The sequence below is a fragment of the Narcine bancroftii genome, chromosome 4 (assembly GCF_036971445.1).
Source record: "Narcine bancroftii isolate sNarBan1 chromosome 4, sNarBan1.hap1, whole genome shotgun sequence".
Classification (NCBI taxonomy): Eukaryota; Metazoa; Chordata; class Chondrichthyes; order Torpediniformes; family Narcinidae; genus Narcine; species Narcine bancroftii.
The window spans coordinates 317,295,087-317,316,645 of record NC_091472.1 but is presented as its reverse complement, the minus strand read 5'-3'; the positions used below and the strand labels follow the sequence as shown (position 1 = coordinate 317,316,645).

The 21,559-nt window shown below is 49.1% G+C and overlaps 1 protein-coding gene across 6 annotated transcripts in view; it reads right to left on the bottom strand.

Moving 5' to 3' along the window:
• Window positions 1-1,373: 1,373 nt before the first annotated feature.
• LOC138762305 (tensin-1-like) overlaps window positions 1,374-21,559 on the bottom strand; it is a 126,747-nt gene continuing 106,561 nt past the window's right edge. For 5 of the 6 annotated variants that reach the window (XM_069936051.1, XM_069936053.1, XM_069936052.1 and 2 more), the window contains 5 exons: window positions 20,915-20,986; window positions 19,135-19,303; window positions 12,417-12,485; window positions 10,760-10,789; window positions 1,443-4,726 (listed from right to left, as the gene is read on the bottom strand). In XM_069936051.1, coding sequence (XP_069792152.1) covers window positions 4,585-4,726; window positions 10,760-10,789; window positions 12,417-12,485; window positions 19,135-19,303; window positions 20,915-20,986 — 482 coding nt within the window. In that variant the 3' untranslated portion in view covers window positions 1,443-4,584. Of the gene's footprint in view, window positions 1,398-1,442; window positions 4,727-10,759; window positions 10,790-12,416; window positions 12,486-19,134; window positions 19,304-20,914; window positions 20,987-21,559 lie in introns of those variants that run through there. The other variant, XM_069936054.1, reaches the window with a different exon arrangement.

Genomic DNA, 21,559 nt, shown 5'->3' with positions numbered 1-21,559 from the left:
ACTGCACAAGGCGCTGATGTGTCTGCGCAGACTATTGGGCGCAGTTTTAGGCACCCAGCTGTGGGAAGGATGCCATTAAACTGGAAAACGTTCCCAAGAATGTTACTGGGATAGGAGGGTGAGGAGAGACTGGGTAGGCTGGGAAATTTCTCCCTGGTGTTTAGGAAGCTGAGGTTCCCTCCGTTTGTAAAACCATGAGGGGTGTGAATAAAGTGGATGGTTGTAGCCTTTACCCGGGAGGGGAGTCAAAAACTAGAGGGTACAGGCTAAAGGTGAGACAGGAATGATTTAAAGGAGATCTGAGGGCCACCTTCTTCACACCGAGGGTGGTGGGTGTGTGGAACAAGAATGGATCTGAGCCACATCTCCCTCCCCCACTCATTGCCCTTCCCCGACCACTGGGCCTGAGGAAGGCCAGGCACTCTGCACCTCCTGAAACCCGCCCCGAGAGACGCCAGTGAACGACAAAAACTGAACCTTATGAAAGGTTAGCGTGAGGGGGACAGCAGGAATATCAGTGGGGCCAGCGATAATATGGTGACAGCGGGCATTCTGAATGCATGCCACTGAACACAACACACTCCAGCCAGTGACTAAACACCAGTACAGGCAAAGAATGAATCACAACAGTTACCCAAGGTGAAGTTGGTCGTCCATCATCGTCTTCGACACCGTTAGTCACTTTAGGATTGGATGTGATGTGTCTGAAAATGACTGCTGAAGCCAATTCGGGCATGGAGTGTCCTGAACATGTTGGGCAGACGTGTGTAAAACCTGCAGCTGTTGCACAGATGGCTCTGGACTTGCGCAGCTCGTACTTATATTGTGCTTCAGCCTTGCTTTGCAAACTTGATAGCCCGTGTGAATAAGGCCGCACCAGGTAGGATGGTTTTGTACCAGTGTTTCCCAGGCAGTCGTGACTATGCCAAGCAACTTCAAGGAGACCTCTACTGTGTCTTTCTAACATTTGTTCTGTCATCCATATGAGCGTCTACCAAAAAGGAGCTGCTTGGGGATGGACTTGTCCATCCCATGGATGACATGACCTGCCCACCGGGTCTGTGTGTGGATTCATGGTGGACTTGCTCTAGAGAGAACATCGGGGCTAGGACTTTGTCTTGCCATGTGATGCCTAATATTCTTCAAAGACAAGTCGTGTGAAAATGGTGGAGCTGTCTTGCATGCCTTCGAATCACAGTCCACAATTCACAGGCATACAGGAGCGTCACGAGGACCATGGCTCTGTAGCCCTTCAGTTTTGTTGCTGGGCTGATTCCTCAACGTTCCCTTACAGTGGAATGCTACCCTCCGAAAGGAGAACTGGCCTTTGCTACTCAGCAGTTAGCTTCTGCATCAATGCTCAATGGTCGGGAGAGAGTGCTGCGGGGTCAGGAGTACTGAAGTACAAACATGACAAACAACGTCAGGGCATCAGTCACCTGTTTCCCTCTTTCATTTCCTCTTTATTGCAATCAATCTCTCCTTTACACAAAATAATTCTGTTCAGCAGTGCTTTTGATATACACAACCGTTTATACAGGAACTTGATAAACAACAGCGAGGGAAACAAGGAATACAATAAATATTTCATAAAATTTCTCTTGATCAGAATCGATAAGCAGGAAATTGTGATATATTTGAACTATATTATTCTGGTATGTGCTCCAAGCCAGGCTAATAATGCTAGATACACTGGTATGGTGGTGTCCCTCACTGGGGGATGGGTCCCACACTCACTGACCTTCACTGGAGGATAGATCCCACCCACACAGACCTTCACTGGGGCACAGGTTCCACACACACTGTCCCTCACTGGGGGAAAGGTGCCACACTCACTGACCTTCACTGGAGGATGGATCTCACCCACACAGACCTTCACTGGGGCACAGGTCCCATACACACTCTCCCTCACTGGGGGAAAGGTCCCATACTCATTGACCTTCACTGGAGGATGGATCCCACCCACACAGACCTTCACTGGGGCACAGGTCCCACACACAACTCTCCCTCACTGGGGGAGGGGTCCCACACACACTGACCCTCACTGGGGGACGGGTGCCACACACTCTGACCCTCAGCAGAGAGATGTCCCCAGTGTACCCGGCACCGCTGGGAACCTGCTCAACTCTGAGTGGGGCTGTGTCGTCCAACCTCCCTCAGCACCACATCATGGTATCGGACACAGCGGAGTTGGCAACCTCTATCACTCCCTTGTTTGTGAGACATCTCGACATTTCAGAAAGAAATCACCTTTACAATCCATTCCAAGAATTACTATATTTTTAAAGCAAATTTTTATACATATTTCTGCGGAACATATATGTAAATTTGTTGCTCTCGGTGTTAGTTGGTGTCATGGTGAGCAGGTACTGCAGTATAGCAAGCTAAGGTTGAGAGAAACCTCTGTTATGCTTTGGGTCAGTCCGACAGAACCTATTAGTCCAGATATTATTCGGCTGTGCCGTTTGGGGTAATTGATGGATCTTTGGCTCTGAATTGAGTGTTTCGGGGGCAGAGAGATTCAGTTGAAATGCCTACTGTGTGGGTAATATTACAGAGGTATGCATGGTAACGTCCTGTCTGACATCGCTATGACTTGAGGGGAACGGTGAACTGGGGTCTCCTTTCCCATCCCAGGAAGGGTCCGTGGCTGATTTGTGGAGTCCCACGTTCCCAGAAGGTGATTTTACTGCTGAATGTCCAAGCACGACAGTGGGGAGGGTCTCCAGCTCTCATGGTCAGTGGAGAGGGTAGACTGATCCACTACCAATGTCCAGATCACGAGCAAGTGAATGGTGTGAGGGGTCAGATAGGGTGGAGGGGTAGAGGGTGGTAGGCGCAGGTCACCACTGGGTTAAAGGCGGGGGGGTGGTGGGGGGCGGCGAGGTTCTAGTTAACCATGGGTGGGGGTCTGGAACTCCCTTGTTGGAGGCAGGAACTCACCTCGCATCTGATCCAGAGTGGCAGGAGGGTTTGGGGAAGGCTGCGCCTTGTGAGATAGCTCAGACTGGAAGACCGATTGCAATAAAGAGCTTCACAAAGGTCCTTGATTTTCTGACCTGTGGCTCTAGGGGATGTGAATTTCCGTGTCTTCGACCAATGCTGGATTTAACCTCATAACAACATATACCAGAAACCCTCAGCCTGTCTGCCAGCATCTGCTGGGAGAGGACACCGACACTTGTGGCCTTGCATCAGAGCTGGTGTCAGCTCGGACTCTCTCTCCACTAATGCTGCCCAACCTGCTGAGTGATTTACTTCAGGTTGGCAGCATCTGCAGCATTTGGCTGATGTTGTCGGGGTTTAGAGCTACCATTGGCTGCTACAGTTGGGGTTTAGATGTGACATTGGCTGATGTGTTCGGACTTTGGAGCTGCCATTGGTTGACACAGGTGCCAGGACACCCTTGAATTCCAACATCACATCCGGTCAGAGGTGAGCTGTGTATGTTGTGGATGGGCTCAGTCCTCCAGCTGTTTCCAGCTGTGCAGAACCTCACAGAGTGGGGTGAGAGGGACATAGGCATGGAGTGGGGCTGAAGATCAGATAGAGCTGGCCCTGGACAGCTATCAAGGAGCTTTGTGCCAATAGGGGCCAGAAGGGCCCCAGTCAAGTTGTTAGTGAAGGGCTAGGGAAAGTCACGGACAGATCCAGATAGGAGGTTACCAGTTACCGTCCACATCGGTAGAGGTTCACCACAATCATCGTTTCTAAACACATCGATTTCCATTGGATTCAATCCATTGTGTGGCCAGGGCAGGATTTGTACCGGCGTTCTGTGGGTAGATAGTTCAGACCTCCGGGTTTTCACCCCAGCACCCACAACCCCACCAGCACTGGTGCTGAGTGTGTGAGACCCTTGAAGAACCAGATGTGTGAAAGGGTCAGTGAAGGGTGGGTGGCAAAACAGCTGACGGCTGAGAGGTATGTGGGAGGGGGTCCAGCAAGTGTGGGAGGGGGTACAGCGAGGAAGGTCCGGGACATCAGGCAACCTGGGTAAAGTCACGGCCCCTCTACTCAGAGCAAGGTTGGGGGGGGGAAACCAGATGCCTGGCCTCCTCTCCCAGTCCCAGGCATGCCCCTCTTCCCTCCCTCTCCTACCATCTCTCATGCCTCGAACCCAGAGGTCAGTGAAGGTCAGGGTGGCATGGTCTCTCCACCACTTAGGAGGGCAGTGGTTAGGGGACTGGAGGTGGGGACTGGGTGTTGATGCCAAGACAGATTCTTGTTCATAAGGGGGGGTTGGTAATGCATGCAAATGTGGTGATCTCATGCAGTTTACGTTCGGTTAAAGAATCATAATTAAACAGCCTAGGCCTCCATGTCAATCCACACCGTTAATCCCGCCACTCCAACACCATTGCCCATTTGTCCATTTTCTTCAGCTGGAATTAGGGGTTCTGCCCCTCTTCAGACTGTCCAATCATGGCCCGCTCCCCCATCACATCCATCACTTCCCCTCTCTCCCTCTCGGACATATCTCCAAGTTCTTCTATTTCCTCGCCCAAAGAATTATTTTGCTGCGTTTGCGCTTTCACGGGAATCCCCTCGCACCCCCGCCACCCCCCCCACTCCACCAGAAGATCATCTCTTCTGTGACCCAATCATCACCTTGGAGACAAAATTCACGATGGCATTGGCGGGCTGGTTGGAATCCATCTCGGCAAAAAGGTGGCAGACGTTGTCCGTGATACTTCCCTGCTTCCTGGCCACGAATCCAAAGAGCCTGACAGGATAGAGAGAGAGAAGAATCAGTCGGCTTTGCCCCAATCCCAGCTAACTCCCTCCTTGCCACCACTCCTCTCAATGCTCCCAACCTCCCACCTCGTCTTCCCCCAACCATGTCCTGCCACTGGCAGAAGTGTCTAGAGGAGTGGAAATAAGAATTCTACACATTTTATATTTAGACATACAGTTCAGTAACAGGCCATTTCAGCCCATGAGCCCAATTAACCCACAATCCCCGGTACGTTTTGAATAGTGGGAGGAAACCAGAGCCCATGGAGGAAACCCATGCAGACACATGGAGAACATACAAGCTCCTTATAGACAGTACCGGATTCAAACCCTGGTCCCAATCGCTGCCGTCGGAGAGCAGCAGCGGGTCCACCCCACCCAGCATACGCTCTGTTCTCGGTGCTACCATCAGGAAAGAGGTCTCGGTGCCACAAGACTCGCACCCACCAGGTTCAGGAACAGCTGCTCCCCCTCCACCATCAACGACAAACTCAATTTAAAGACTTTGACTTGTCCACTTCATTAATTACTGGTTATGTATTTTCTGTATTGCAAAGTTTGTTTGCACCCCTCTTGTTTACATTTCTCTCGTTTGTATATGGATCTGGTACCTGGGTGACTGTAGAGGAAAGGGGAAGAGGCAGAGAAAGAGCAGGGCACCCTGAGGCGGTCCCCATCAACAACAAGCTGCAGTGGTCAAGTCTCTGGCACCAAGACGAAAATCCTCGGCTCAGAAAGGAAGGAGGGAAGAGAGGAGGGCAGTGATGATGGGGGATTCAATAGTTAGGGGCACCGATACGAGGCTTTGTGGGAGAGATGAAGTATCCCAGATGGTTTGTGCCTCCCTGGTGCCAGGGTCCGAGATATCTCGAATCAAATTCTCCCAATACTCAGGAGGGAGGGTGAGCAGCCTGATGTTGTGGTCCATGTGGGGGCCAATGAGGTGGGCAGGAAGAGCGAGGAGGATCTGAAAGGTGGGTTTAAGGAGCCAGGAGCTAAGTTAAAGGACAGGACCTCCAGGATAGCAATCTCAGGGTTTCTGCCAGTGCCATCCACAGGTGAGTTTAGGAGTATTAAGATTGTGAGGATTAACATGTGGCTGCAGGCGGGGTGAGGGTTTCAGATTTATTGACAATTGAGCAGTTTTCCAGGGAAGGTGGGACCGGTTCCGACAGGATGGTTTGGGAGAGGCACATAGATTTTTGCAGGTAGGTTTGTTAGAGAGGCACAGCTGCAAATAAACTAGATAAGAAGGGGGAGGGGGACCAGAGGGTAGGAATAGATGTAGGGGAGAAGAAGAAAAATAAGACTAAGGTTGTTGACACTGTTCGAGATAAGCAGAACGTTCGAGGTGGAGAGGATCTTAAATGTGTTTATTTTATTTTATTTTATTTTGGTGCCTGCCACATTGACCACCGCCAGTGGGCTGATATCGCCTCAAACCGTGCATCTTGGCGCCTCACAGTTCGGCGGGCAGCAACCTCCTTTGAAGAAGACCGCAGAGCCCACCTCACTGACAAAAGGCAAAGGAGGAAAAACCCAATGCCCAACCCCAACCAACCAATTTTCCCCTGCAACCGCTGCAACCGTGTCTGCCTGTCCCACATCGGACTTGTCAGCCACAAACGAGCCTGCAGCTGACGTGGACATTTACCCCCTCCATAAATCTTCGTCCGCGAAGCCAAGCCAAGAGAAAGGAGAATTGTAGAAAGGCAGATGAGCTTAAAGCATGGATTGATACATGAAATACGACGTTGTGGCTATTAGTGAGACGTGGTTGCAGAATGGGTGTGATTGGCAATTAAATATCCCTGGATTTTGTTGCTTCAGGTGATAGAATGGGAGGGGCAAGAGGTGGAGGTGTGGCATTGCTTGTCAGAGAAAATATTGTGGTGCTTTGGCAGGATAGGTTAGAGGGCTCATCTGGGGGGGGGGCTATCTGGGTGGAATTGAGGAAAGCAAAAAGCAAAGTAACACTTATAGGACTGTATTATAGAAGAGAGAATTGGAAGAGCAAATTTGCAGATCTGTGCAGTAAACACAGGGTGGTGATTGAGGGTGAGTTTAATTTTCCAAACATAGACTGGGAGACCCAGACGGTAACGGGGCTGGATGGCTTGGGGTTTATAAAATGTGTGCAAGAAAATCTTTTGAAGCAATACCTAGAAGTACCAACGAGAGAAGAGGCCGAGTTGGATCTCCTGTTAGGGAAGGAGATAGGTCGGGTGATGGGTGTGTTCGGGAGAACCTCGGGACCAGTGATCATAAATTTCAAAATAGTCATGGAGAAGGATAGGTCTGGACCCAGGGTCGAGAATTTTGATTGGAGGGAGGCCAACTTTGAGGGAATGAGAGAGGATTTAAAAGGAGTGGATTGGGGTGATTTATTTTCTGGGGAGGATGTGCTGGAGAAATGGAGGTCATTTAAAGGTGAAATTTTGAGGATACAAAATCTTTATGTTCCTGTTGGGTTGAAAGGAAAGGTTAAAAGATTGAGGGAACTATGGCTTTCATGGGAAATTGGAAGCTTGGTTTGGAAGAAGAGAGATGCCTACAGTAAATGTAGGCAGCAAGGAGATCGTGAGGGGCTTGCGGAATATAAAGAATGTAAAAAGGGGCTTGCGGAATATAAAGAATGTAAAAAGGGTCTGAAGAAAGAAATTAGAAAAGCTAAAAAGAAATTCGAGGTTGCTTTGGCAAAGAGGGTGAAAGTAAATCCAAAGGGTTTCTACAGTTCTATTAACAGCCAGAGGAGAGTGAGGGATAAGCTCAGGCCCTTAGAGGATCAGAGTGGTCAACTCTGTGTGGGACCAAAAGACATGGGGGAGACGTTGAACTAATCCTTTTCTTCAGTGTTTACTAGGGAGAGAGATATGGAATTGTGTAAGGTGAGGGAAACAAGGGGGGAAGTTATGGAAATTGATGACTGAAGAGGAGGAAGTTCCAGAGCTTTTAAGAAATATAAAGGTGGACAAGTCTCCGGGTCCTGACAGGATATTCCCTCAGACTTTGAGGGAAGTCAATGTAGAAATAGCAGGGGCTCTGACAGAAATATTTAAAATGTCATTAGTGACGGAGATGGTGTTGGAGGATTGGCAGATTGCGCACGTTGTTCCATTGTATAAAAAGCATTCAAGGAGTAAACCAAGCAATTATCGGCCTGTAAGTTTGATGTCAGCGGTGGGAAAACTAATGGAAAATGTTCTTAGAGATGGGATATATAATTATCTGGATAGATGTGGTACGATTAGGAACAGTCAACATGGATTTGTGTATGGAAGGCTGTGTTTGACAAATTTTAATGAATTTTTTGAAGAAGTTTCCAGGAAAATTGACAAGGGTAAGGCGGTAGATGTTGTCTATATGGACTTCAGTAAGGCCTCTGACAAGGTCCCACACGGAAGGTTAGTTAGGAAGGTTCAATCATTAGGTGTGTTATGGAAGTAGTAAAATGGATTCAACAGTGGCTGGATGGGAGATACCAGAGAGTGGTGGTGGGGAACTGTTCATTGAGTTAGAGGCCGATGGTTAGGAGTGGGCCTCAAGGATGGTACTGGGTGCTTTGTTGTTTATAATATACATTAATGATCTAGATGATGGGGTGGTAAATTGGATTAGTACATATGCAGATGATACTAAGACAGGTGGGATTGAGGATAGAGAGAATGGTTTTCAAATCTTGCAGAGAGGTTTGGGCCAGTTAGAAGAGTAGGCAAATGGAGTTTAATGCTGACAAGTGTGAGGTGCTACATTTTGGTCAGGCGTTAAAGAATACAATTGAACAGAGAGATCTAGGAATAATGGTGCACGGTTCCCTGAAGGTGGAATCTCAAGGGGATGGGGTAGGGAAGAAGACCTTTGGAATTCTTGTCTTTATAAATCAGAGCCTAGAGTCAAAGAGTTGGGAGGTCATGTTAAAATCGTACAAGGCATTGGTGAGGCCAAATTTGGAATATTGTATCCTGTTCCGGTCACCAATTTATCGGAAGGGTGTGAACAAAATATAACCTTATAACAATTACAGTACGGAAACAGGCCACCTCTGCCCCTCTAGTCCGCACCAATTTAAGTGAACTCCACTAGTCCCACCTACCTGCTCCCGGCCCATAAACCTCCAATCACCTCACATCCATGCACTCATCCAACCTTCACTTAAATTACCAAATTGACCTTTCTGCAACCACTCTGATTGAGAAGCTATTTCTTATGTTACCCTTAACTTTTAACTTATGACCCCCATTCCCATCTCTCCTACCCTCAAAGGGAAGAGCCTATTCACATCTACTCCATCTACCCCTTCATGATTTTAAATACCTCGATCAAATCCCCCCTCAACCTTCTATGCTCCAATGAATAAAGACCCAGTTTACTCAGTCTTTCTCTGTATTCTAGTTACTGCAATCCAGGCACATTTTTGTAAACCTTCTCTGCACCCTCTCTACCTTATTTGGGGGCCAGAACTGCACAAAATATTCCAAATGTGGCCTCACCAACACCTTGAACAGTCTCAACATCACCTCCCAGATCCTATATTCTATACTTTGATTATAAATCAATCAGCGTACCAAAAGCCTTCTTCACCACCCTATGTACATGGGAATCCACTTTCAAAGAACGATGAACTGTTATCCCAAGATCTCTCTGTTCCTCTACATTCCTCAATGCCCCCCCTTCCCTTTCACAGCATATGTCTTGTTTTGATTATTTTTCCCAAAATGAAGAACTTCATACTTATTGATATTAAACTCCATCGGCCACCTTTCAGCCCACCCTTCTAAACAGTTCCAATCCTTCTGTAGTCAACGAAAACCATCCCCACTATCCACAACTTCCCCTATTTTTGTATTGTCAAAATAGAGAGTTTGGAGAAGATTCACCAGATGATCCCTGGGTTTCAGCATCTAAGTTATAGAGAAAGGTTAAACAAGTCAGGGCTTTACTCCTTGGAGCATAGAAGGTTGAGGGGGATTTGATAGAGGTCTTTAAAATGTTGAGGGGGATTGATAGAGTAGATGTGGATAGATTTTTCCCATTGAAGAGGGGGAGATTCAAACTAGAGGACATGAGCTAAGAGTTAGGGGCAAAAGTTTAGGGGCAACACAAGGGGAAGCTTCTTTACTCAGAGAGCGGGGTCTGTGTGGAACGAGCTCCCGGTGGAGGGGGTTGAGGCAGCTAAAATATTATCTGTAAGAAAAATGTGGAGAAGTATATGGATGGAAAGTGTATGGAGGGTTCTGGACAGAATGCAGGTCAGTGGAACTAGGAGAGTATAAATGTTTCGGCACGGACAAGAAGGGCTGTGATGGCCTGTTTCCTGCTGTAATTGTTGTATGGTTATATGATTAATGGGTCATCACAACATCGAGGGCTGAATGGCATATACTGCACTGTATTTTTCTATGTTAATTTACTCTGTCTCTCCTCCTCATAATTTTAAATACCTCGATCAAATCTCCCCTCATTCTTCTCCAGGGAATAAAGTCCTAACCTGTTTAATCTTTCCCTGTAACTCAGTCCCTGAAATCCAGGCAACATCCTAGTAAATTTTCTCTGCACTCATTCTATCTTATTGATACCTTTCCCGAACACAAAAATTCTCCAAATTTGGCCTCTCCAATGTCTTATACAACCTCACCAAAACATCCCAACTCCTGGACTCATTCTATTCTCAACATCCTGGTGAGCATCTTCCCAGTGAGCATCTCCTGCACATCTCCAAAACCTCCTCATCGTCACCACAAAAGGCATCCAGAACTGCCTCACACTCTAACTCCGTCAGTTACTGTGGATTCAGTAGACGGAGGGGTAGCCCCAGAGGGATCTGATAGTTGACGGTCCACAAACTCACTCAACCAACAACACTGTCAAAGTGAACTGCCTGCTGTCAGGATCTTGTAACAAGAATGACAGTGTAGGCTGTGGGGGTTGGACTTTGGGGGAAACTCCTGAAGGAGATGTGGGGAAGAGCGGACACTGGATTTCACGGAACAGTACAGGCCCGGGCTGAGAGTGGTCCACTTACTTGGAGGAGCTTCCGTCCGCTTTTGTCCACCTGCAGGAGAGAGAAATCAACAGTCACTCATGCCCTGAAGCTCAGTACTGGTTCTGGGCAGAGGTCCTGTCCCCGATGACCAAAACCCAGAGATAGTCGCTGCACAGATCACACAGTGAGGACACACACACACACACACACTGGCAGCACCAAGCCCTGTAGCTCGGTGCTGCTTGGTGACTAGTGGGTATCCTAGATATTTCGTTCCCAGCCACAACTCTGCTGCCCATAACCTCATACCTGCCAACTTTCAGCTACAGTACCAGATCTTCAACAATGTGGTCATTTCAGTACAGAACCCTAAGTGCTGCCACAGTGCTGCCCTGTTCACTGCCGATCCTTTCACAATCCCACTACACAGTGTATCTGCTGCCCTATTCACTGCCCTCATATTCTTGTCCCTGTTCCCCTGCCAAACTAGTTTAACCCCTCCCCAACAGCTCTCATGAGCCTACCCATCACTTCAGGTCCAGCCCGTCCTTTTCGTACAGGTTGGACCTTCCCCAGAAGAGACCCCAATGATCCACAAATCTGAACCTCTCCCCCAACTCTTCAGCCACGCATTCATCTGCCACAACTTCCTGTTCCTACCCTCTCTGGCGCATGACACAGGCAGCAATCCTGAAATCACCACCCCTGAAGACCTACTTTTTAACTTCCATCCTAACTCCCTATAGTCCCTCTTCAGGACCTCATCCCCACTCCTGTCTCTGCCATAAATCCCCTCGTCGATCACGACACCCGGCTGCTCCCCCCCCTCTAGAATTCTATGAACTCAATCAGAGATGCACCTGCCCCAGCACCTGGGAAACAACATACCGTCCGGGAGCCTCAATCTCATTAACAAAACCTCCAATCCACTCGTCTAACCAAAGAGACCCAATCAACATCGCTCTCCTCTTTGCCCCCTTCCCTTTTGAGCCGGGGGGCAGCCTCTGCACCAGAGACTTGTCACTGGCCGATCTCCTCTCCGAACAGTATCCAAAACAGTATACTTATTGTTGATGGGAACGGCCACAGGGGTGCTCTGCAATGGCTGCCTAATCGTCTTCCCTCTCCCAACAGTCACCCAGCTACATGCCTCCTGACCTTTGGGGGTGACTGTCTCCCTGAAGCTCCTCTCTATCTCTGCTTCCTGAATGACCCTGAGATCATCCAGCTCCCTAACTCAGTCTCCCAGGAGTTGCAGCTGTGATGCACCTCTTGCAGGTGTAGTCATCAGGGACACTTGTACAGCCCCCTGAAATCGGAGCATCTACTGCCTGAGCTGCCGTTTCCATTCCCCACTCTAGGTCACTAGGAGAAGATCTTGCTAATCTGACCTGTTCGTGTATTATTTCCTCAGCCTCTGTTCACTGATGACACATGCGAGCACACATTCACTCACCACACAATCACACACCACATGACACAACAAACTCACACACCCAGCCACACCCCACATGGACCATTACTCGCCAAAGACCCACACTCATGCAGACACACACACACTGTACAGATTGTACATAACTGCATCCACACCACCACTGTGCCCTCCTTCCTTCCCCAGCACCCTTGAGTGCCGTGAGAGCACTCCCCCCAACCCCGTTCTCCAGAGCCGTGGGGAGACGGGTAACAGCGCTCATACCTCCTCTCCTGTGGATCCACATCACAGAAGGTGATTGTGCTGACGGGATAGTGACGTCGGAAGAAGAGCCTGGAACAGAACACATTGAATCACCTTCATTCTCACAGAAAGCACCAGGGAACAGCTCCACAGCCTGGATGTGGGAGAGCAGATGGCCATTACCTGGACCCGACACACTTCGGTTCTCTTGGCAGGAGAGAGGGGCTGTGATTGGGCACACAGGCGGGGATAGGGGAAAGAAGAACAAGAGGATGGCACAGTACAGAACAGGCCATTTGGCCCTCCTAGTCGGGGTTGAACTATTATTCTGCCTGGTCGTACTGACCTACTCCTAGTCCATAGCCCTTCAGACCCCTCCCCTCGATTGGACAATTGAGAACCCAGTGTGCAAGGGGCTGCAGGCGCCTGCTTCACAGATAGGAAACATGGTTTCCAGTTTGTAAACTCCTAATGAGTCACTGAGCACAGGGTGGGGTGGTACAGTGGGTGCAGTTAAGCTGCAGCACCCAGGTGGCCCTCCTGGGACCCAGGTGTGATTATTGGGGTCTCTGACATCTTTTAAGCTGAGGGGGGATGGACTCAAGTAAATTGTCAACCTGGCGACTTCAGGGGGATTCTTCCCCCATGATGATGCGGTAAGTGACACATCTAGCAAACTAGTCTCCCCATCCCACCTCCAGCTATCAGTCACCCGACCACCAACAATTGCATTCACCCCCGCAACCCTCGGCAGCTGATCCGTCTGCCCCCAGCAGTGACTCCTCTCCTTTCTCCCCCACGGCAGCGACCCCTAACCTCTCTCCCCCACGTCAGAGACCCCTCTCCTCTCTCCCCCATGACAGTGACCCCTCTCCACTCTCCGCCACAGCAGTGATCCCTGACCGCTCTCCCCTGCGGAATTGACCCCTCTCCTCCCTCCCCCACGTCAGGGACACCTCTCCTCTCTCCTCCCTCCCCAGCGGCAGCGACCCCTCTCCTCCCTCCCCCACGTCAGGGACACCTCTCCTCTCTCCTCCCTCCCCAGCGGCAGCGACCCCTCTCCTCCCTCCCCAGCGGCAGCGACCCCTCTCCTTTCTCACCCATGACCCCTCTTCTCTCTCCCACAGGAGTGACCTCTCACACCCCCCCACTCTTTGACTTATTGTAACACCGCACCCCACACTCTGTAAACGACTAGCCCTTTTACACTTGTATCCCACTAAATCGGCCATTCAGAGAAATGAGATAGTAATGGCCTTTTTGGTGTTCTCATTTGACCATTATTAACAGGGAAACTGAATGCATTCACCCTGGGAAGGAGCCATGTCCAGGGTTAGGATTGTTCTACATTCTACAGTGTCGTCAGGACACATCGAACGATGGTCGACCTGCACTAAATCCTGATCAATGTATAATGATCTTATATTCAAACAAAATTTATGAGGCCCGGTTATAACATAATTAAGCTTTATGCACAGCACAGTGTGTCCTTCAGCCCGTTGTTCTGCTGACCTAGATAAACCTCTATAAGGGACCGTCAGAAAGATCTAGCAATAAAGAGCAATAGCAGACAATATTTACATTGCATAGGACAGATTGTAGCGCTAACTGCGTACAATTTACGCAGCGTAGGAAGGTTGGTAGCCCATCGCGTACAATTTACTCAATGTGGGAAAGTGGTTTGAACTATAGCATACAATTCAAACAGTGTCGGAAAGTTGGAAGCTCTATAATGTACAATTTATACAGCTTTGACAAGTTGGTATCTGTTACATACAATTTATACTGCACTGTGAAGTTGGTAGCTCGAAAACGTACAATTTATGCAGTGTGGAAGTGTTGGTAACTGTATTGCGTACAATTTATGGAGCGTTGTAAAGTTCGTAGAACGATCAAGTAAAATTTAAAAGTGTGGAAAAGTTGGTAGCTCCATCGCATAAAATTTATAAATTGTATGCAATACCAACTATTGCAATACCAAGCAATAGCCATATCAATTTTCCAACACAGTATAAATTGTACGCAATAGGTACAATATATACAGTGTGTGAATGTTGATAGCACAATCACATATAATTTAAACAGCGTTGAAAAGTTGGTAGCTCTGTTACGTACAATTTTACAGCGTTGGAAAATTGGTAGATCTTTCGCATACAGTTGATACCATGTGGGAAAGTTGGTTGTGCTATCGTATACAATTCATAAAGCGTGGGAATGTTGGTCGTGCTATTGTGTATAATTTATTCAGCATGGTAAAGTTGGTAGGGCTATCACATACAGTTTATACAATCTGGGAATGTTGGTAGCTCTATCGCGTTCAATTTATACTGCGTGGGAAACTTGGTAGGGTTATCGGGTTCAATTTATACTGCGTGGGAAACTTGGTAGGGTTATCGCGTTCAATTTATACTGTGTGGGAAACTTGGTAGGGTTATCGCGTTCAATTTATACTGCGTGGGAAACTTGGTAGGGTTATCGCGTTCAATTTATACTGCGTGGGAAACTTGGTAGGGTTATCGCGTTCAATTTATACTGCGTGGGAAACTTGGTAGGGTTATCGCGTTCAATTTATACTGCGTGGGAAACTTGGTAGGGTTATCGCGTTCAATTTATACTGCGTGGGAAACTTGGTAGGGTTATCGCGTTCAATTTATACTGCGTGGGAAACTTGGTAGGGTTATCGCGTTCAATTTATACTGCGTGGGAAACTTGGTAGGGTTATCGCGTTCAATTTATACTGCGTGGGAAACTTGGTAGGGTTATCGCGTTCAAATTATACTGCGTGGGAAACTTGGTAGGGTTATCGCGTTCAATTTATACTGCGTGGGAAACTTGGTAGGGTTATCGCGTTCAATTTATACTGCGTGGGAAACTTGGTAGGGTTATCGCGTTCAATTTATACTGCGTGGGAAACTTGGTAGGGTTATCGCGTTCAATTTATACTGCGTGGGAAACTTGGTAGGGTTATCGCGTTCAATTTATACTGCGTGGGAAACTTGGTAGGGTTATCGCGTTCAATTTATACTGCGTGGGAAACTTGGTAGGGTTATCGCGTTCAATTTATACTGCGTGGGAAACTTGGTAGGGTTATCACGTTCAATTTATACTGCGTGGGAAACTTGGTAGGGTTATCGCGTTCAATTTATACTGCGTGGGAAACTTGGTAGGGTTATCGCGTTCAATTTATACTGCGTGGGAAACTTGGTAGGGTTATCGCGTTCAATTTATACTGCGTGGGAAACTTGGTAGGGTTATCGCGTTCAAATTATACTGCGTGGGAAACTTGGTAGGGTTATCGCGTTCAATTTATACTGCGTGGGAAACTTGGTAGGGTTATCGCGTTCAATTTATACTGCGTGGGAAACTTGGTAGGGTTATCGCGTTCAATTTATACTGCGTGGGAAACTTGGTAGGGTTATCGCGTTCAATTTATACTGTGTGGGAAACTTGGTAGGGTTATCGCGTTCAATTTATACTGCGTGGGAAACTTGGTAGGGTTATCGCATACAATTTATACTGCGTGGAAATGTTGATTGTACACAATTTATACAGATATTTGGTCGCACTATTTTGCAGTTTATATTTTGTGGGAAAAAGTGATGGTGGACGTGCCCTCCCAGAATGCTGAGCAGCAGAGTAAGGGATGTATGCACAGCTGCATGAACAGAGCTCTCTTGGAGGTATTTCTCTGCTGCATGGCATTATGGGAAGTCAGGTTTGCAATTGCTTTTCCCATGCTCTTTATAAATTGTACTGTATAGTCCTACCAAATCTCCCACGCTGTTTAAAAATTGTCTGCTATTGCTATTTATTGCTCTTTTCCCTCTCTCTCCCCAACTCTGATTTTACCACAGAAAAATTTTAAATCTTTTCTTCCTTCACGTTTCTGAACTCACGCAAGAACCTGCGTCATTTCCATCCCAGAATGCAGTTGCCTGTTCTTTCCTTGTGTGATTGTAATGCCGGCATCTACAGATACTGCAGATTGTACTAGGGGTCAAGGCCGTTTCTCCCCGGCATGAGATGACGTCACCTGACGCCAGTGGGTTTTTTAAATCAACACATAGATGACCATTATGGCCCTTAATAAAAGCATAAATCACTAATATAGAACATGTATTTACATGTTGATTTATGAAAATGAACCCATGTAACCCCCCCACTAATCCCGTCCCCTCATTACTACCCTAACTGTAACCCGACTAACCCTCTAAACTATATATAATAATGAGGCGATTCACTAATCTTCCACGACAAACGTGTTGCAAGTGGCAGAGCGTTCGTGTCATCTGGCTGCGCAGCTTACAAGCAAGTGCAAGGAGTTTAAGTAAACCTTCCTGCTGCGACCTCCGAGTTCCCAGCCTGTGTCTCCAGTCTGTTCACTCACTCGCGCCCAACACATCACAATAACCTCGTTATACATTGATTTGGATGCTTCAGAGGATGCTCAAAGATCACGAAAATAAAACATTTTTCCAATAAAGTCCTGACTCATTTTCAGGGAAGACGTCACCGGACTGGAGGACTCAGAGAAATTATTTATAATTTTAATCCCACTGTTCGAGTGTATGGGCTCTAGATCTGTAAAACTACTGAATATTTACCCCTCAAATTATATATAATTTTTTTCTAAAGGGATACAGCTTTGAATCTCCATTTGGCGTCTTCCTAATGTGAATGAAGGGTCTGATTTCCAGGTAACACCGATACGTTTCCTTGCTATCACCAAAACTAATTTAACAAATTTCAATTGAAAATCTGATCAAGATCGTTTAGGAGTTACATTCTCAGATTTTCCCATCAGCAAGAATTCAGGATCTAACAGAAGAACAACACCTGTAATTTGTCATAAAATCTGACTAATGGAAACCCAAAATGGTTTAACCTGTGAACCAGACCACGTAGAACAGATAAAAGTTCCAATATTTTCTTCACAACTAAATCACTGTTCTGATATATTCGATTTCCATCTATTCAATTTCTGAGGTGTGTAATGTATAACGGATATAAAAAAATTACACTGAAGAAATCTATAACTTATGTTAATTGTATTCGACAAAACTGACACTGGCCTTACAGATTTTCCATCCACACACTAAAAACCTTTTAAGAATAATTATTTCTGGGACCACTGGAAAGTATGAAATAGGCTAATGTAACACCCCGCCACGCACTCTGTGACCCGCTGTAACACCCCGCCCCGCACTCTGTGACCCGCTGTAACACCCCGCCCCGCACTCTGTGACCCGCTGTAACACCCCGCCCCGCACTCTGTGACCCGCTGTAACACCCCGCCCCGCACTCTGTGACTCTCACTGTAACACCCCGCCACGCACTCTGTGACCCGCTGTAACACCCCGCCCCGCACTCTGTGACCCGCTGTAACACCCCGCCCCGCACTCTGTGACCCGCTGTAACACCCCGCCCCGCACTCTGTGACCCGCTGTAACACCCCGCCCCGCACTCTGTGACTCTCACTGTAACACCCCGCCCCGCACTCTGTGACCCGCTGTAACACCCCGCCCCGCACTCTGTGACCCGCTGTAACACCCCGCCCCGCACTCTGTGACCCGCTGTAACACCCCGCCCCGCACTCTGTGACCCGCTGTAACACCCCGCCCCGCACTCTGTGACCCGCTGTAACACCCCTCCCCGCACTCTGTGACCCGCTGTAACACCCCGCCCCGCACTCTGTGACCCGCTGTAACACCCCGCCCCGCACTCTGTGACCCGCTGTAACACCCCGCCCCGCACTCTGTGACCCGCTGTAACACCCCGCCCCGCACTCTGTGACCCGCTGTAACACCCCTCCCCGCACTCTGTGACCCGCTGTAACATCCCGCCCCGCACTCTGTGACCCGCTGTAACACCCCGCCCCGCACTCTGTGACCCGCTGTAACATCCCGCCCCGCACTCTGTGACCCGCTGTAACATCCCGCCCCGCACTCTGTGACCCGCTGTAACACCCCTCCCCGCACTCTGTGACCCGCTGTAACACCCCGCCCCGCACTCTGTGACCCGCTGTAACACCCCGCCCCGCACTCTGTGACTCTCACTGTAACATCCCACCCCGCACTCTGTGACCCGCTGTAACATCCCGCCCCGCACTCTGTGACCCGCTGTAACACCCCTCCCCGCACTCTGTGACCCGCTGTAACACCCCGCCCCGCACTCTGTGACCCGCTGTAACACCCCGCCCCGCACTCTGTGACCCGCTGTAACACCCCGCCCCGCACTCTGTGACCCGCTGTAACACCCCACCCCGCACTCTGTGACCCGCTGTAACACCCCGCCCCGCACTCTGTGACCCGCTGTAACACCCCGCCCCGCACTCTGTGACCCGCTGTAACACCCCGCCCCGCACTCTGTGACCCGCTGTAACACCCCGCCCCGCACTCTGTGACCCGCTGTAACATCCCGCCCCGCACTCTGTGACCCGCTGTAACACCCCACCCCGCACTCTGTGACCCGCTGTAACACCCCACCCCGCACTCTGTGACCCGCTGTAACACCCCACCCGCACTCTGTGACCCGCTGTAACACCCCACCCCGCACTCTGTGACCCGCTGTAACACCCCGCCCCGCACTCTGTGACCCGCTGTAACACCCCGCCCCGCACTCTGTGACCCGCTGTAACACCCCGCCCCGCACTCTGTGACCCGCTGTAACACCCCACCCCGCACTGCAACATCACCCTTGTCCATCGTCACAGAGACACAGCCAGAGAGACACTACTCACTTTCTCTGATTGTCGGTCAGGGTTATCCCCTGTGCGGATACTTTGAAGTGGACAGCGGTGGCCATGGATTGTGGCTGCGTGCCCAGTGTCCCCGAGATTGCCTTGGCGATGGCTTGTGGACCAGTGAGAGACTCCATGTCCACCGAGTTTACAAAGAGCACATTGCATGCTGAGGAAACACAGGGATGTGTGTAAGGAGGGGGGCAGTGTACACGGAGGGGTGGAATGTACAGGGGAGGAGTGGAATGTACAGGGGAGGGGTGGAGTGAACACGGGAGGGGTGGAGTGTACAAGGGAGGGGTGGAGTGAACACGGGAGAGGTGGAGTGTACAGGGGAGGGGTGGAGTGTACAGGGGAGAGGTGGAGTGTACATGGGAGGGGTGGAGTGTACAGGGGTGGGGTGGAGTGAACACGGGAGAGGTGAAGTGTACATGGGAGGGGTGGAGTGTACAGGGCAGGGGTGGAGTGAACACAGGAGGGGTGGAGTGTACAGGGGAGGGGTGGAGTGAACACGGGAGGGGTGGAGTGAACACGGGAGGGGTGGAGTGTACATGGGAGGGGTGGAGTGTACAGGGGTGGGGTGGAGTGAACGCGGGAGAGGTGGTGTACATGGGAGGGCAAATACGATGCTGGCATTCATTTCAAGGGAGAATCGAATAGAAGAGCAGGGATATGATGTGAGGTTTATAAGGCCCTGGGGAGACCACGTGGAGCTTGTGAGCAGTTTTGGGCTCCTCGTTTATGAAAGGATGTGTTGACGTTGGAGAGGGTTCAGAGGAGGTTTACAAGGATGATTGCGGGAATTAAAGGGTTATCATATGTTGACTGTATATGTTAGAATTTAGGAGATTCCATTGAGTACAGGCCAAGAGCTGGTGGAGGTTGAAACAGGGGGATTTAAGAGATCCTTAGACAGACACATGGATGGAAGGAAAATAGAGGGTCATGGGATAGGGAGGGTTTAGTACTTTTTTAAGGAATAGATGGGTTGGCACAACATCAAGGGCCTGTACTGTGCTGTAGTGTTCTACGTTCTCTGTCTAAATTATTAAAAGGTCCACAAAACCATATTCAGAAGTTCCCATTGGCTCAGTCCTGCAATGTTCACACTACAAGGAAGCTGGAGAAAGTTTACAAGGACGTTGCCAGGAGTCGGGGGCCCTAGCTACAGGGAGAGGTGGAGCCGAATGGGCCTTTATTTCTTGGAGGGCAGGGGATGAGGGGAGATCTCACAGAGGGGGACAAGATCACGAGAGGAATAGATTGGGGGGACACGGAGAGTGTTTTACCTGGAGTAAGGGAATTGGTGACCAGGGGACATGGGTTTAAGGTAGGGGGTGGGGGGGGGGGGGGAGAGAGATTTAACAGGAACCTGAGGGGTAACTTTTTTACAGAGAGGGAGATGGGTGTGTTGAACAGGCTGTCGATGGAGGTTGTTGAGGCAGGTACTATTGCAACATTTAAGAAATGTGGAGATAGGATGGGTTTGGAGGAATATGGACCAAACGCAGGCAAGTGGGACATGTTGGTCAGTGTGGGCAGGTTGGGCTGAAGGACCTGTCTCCACACTGTGTGACACAGTTTCAGGTGCGGTTGGTTAGTGGACGACAGGGAATTGGAGGTGAGGCAGCTCATCATATTCCGGTGGTGGTGATGGTGTAGCACGTTCCACACCCGAGAGATGCATAGTCAAACTCTCAGAGCTGGGGAGTAACAAGAAGGAAGGGCCAATTACTGTCTCACTCCAAAACCCACTGTGGGGTGGGTGGGCCAGACTCACCTGCACCCTGTTTAAGGAGCTCTGTGGCCGAGTTTGTCAGAGCCGCTGGTTCGGGGGTCCTATCGACTGGATCTGAAAGAGAGAATTTGATTTTAACCTGTGCCATCTGAAGTTCAAAGTCAAAGGTCAGATTTATTGTCGGAGTACACACACGATATCACATACAACCCTGAGATTCTCTTTCCTGCAGGCCAGGCAGAATTTCTACTTATCAGTTATACAGAAAATGGGACTTGGGAAAAGATCCGTATACAAACGAGAGAAATGTAAACAAGAAGGATGCAAACAAACTGTTCGAATCCTGCGCTGTCTGTGAGGAGTTTGCACCTTCTCCTCGTTTCTGTGTGGGTTTCCTCCAGGGGCTCCGGTTTCCTCCCACCCTTTGAAACATACCAGAGTTTGTACGTTAATTAGGTGTAATTGGGAAGCATGGGCTCGAGGGCCAGAAGGGCCTGTAACTGAGCTGTATGACTAAATTTTTTTAAAATTAAATTTAAATTGGGTGTAGCAAACAAAGGGTTAATAGGATTTGACACAAAGAGTGCAGTATTAGACTGGGATGCGGCAGAAAGGGTTAATGGATTTAACAGCGAATGAGTGGGATGAGAATGGTATGTGACTGAGAAGGAGTCGATATGGTTCCAC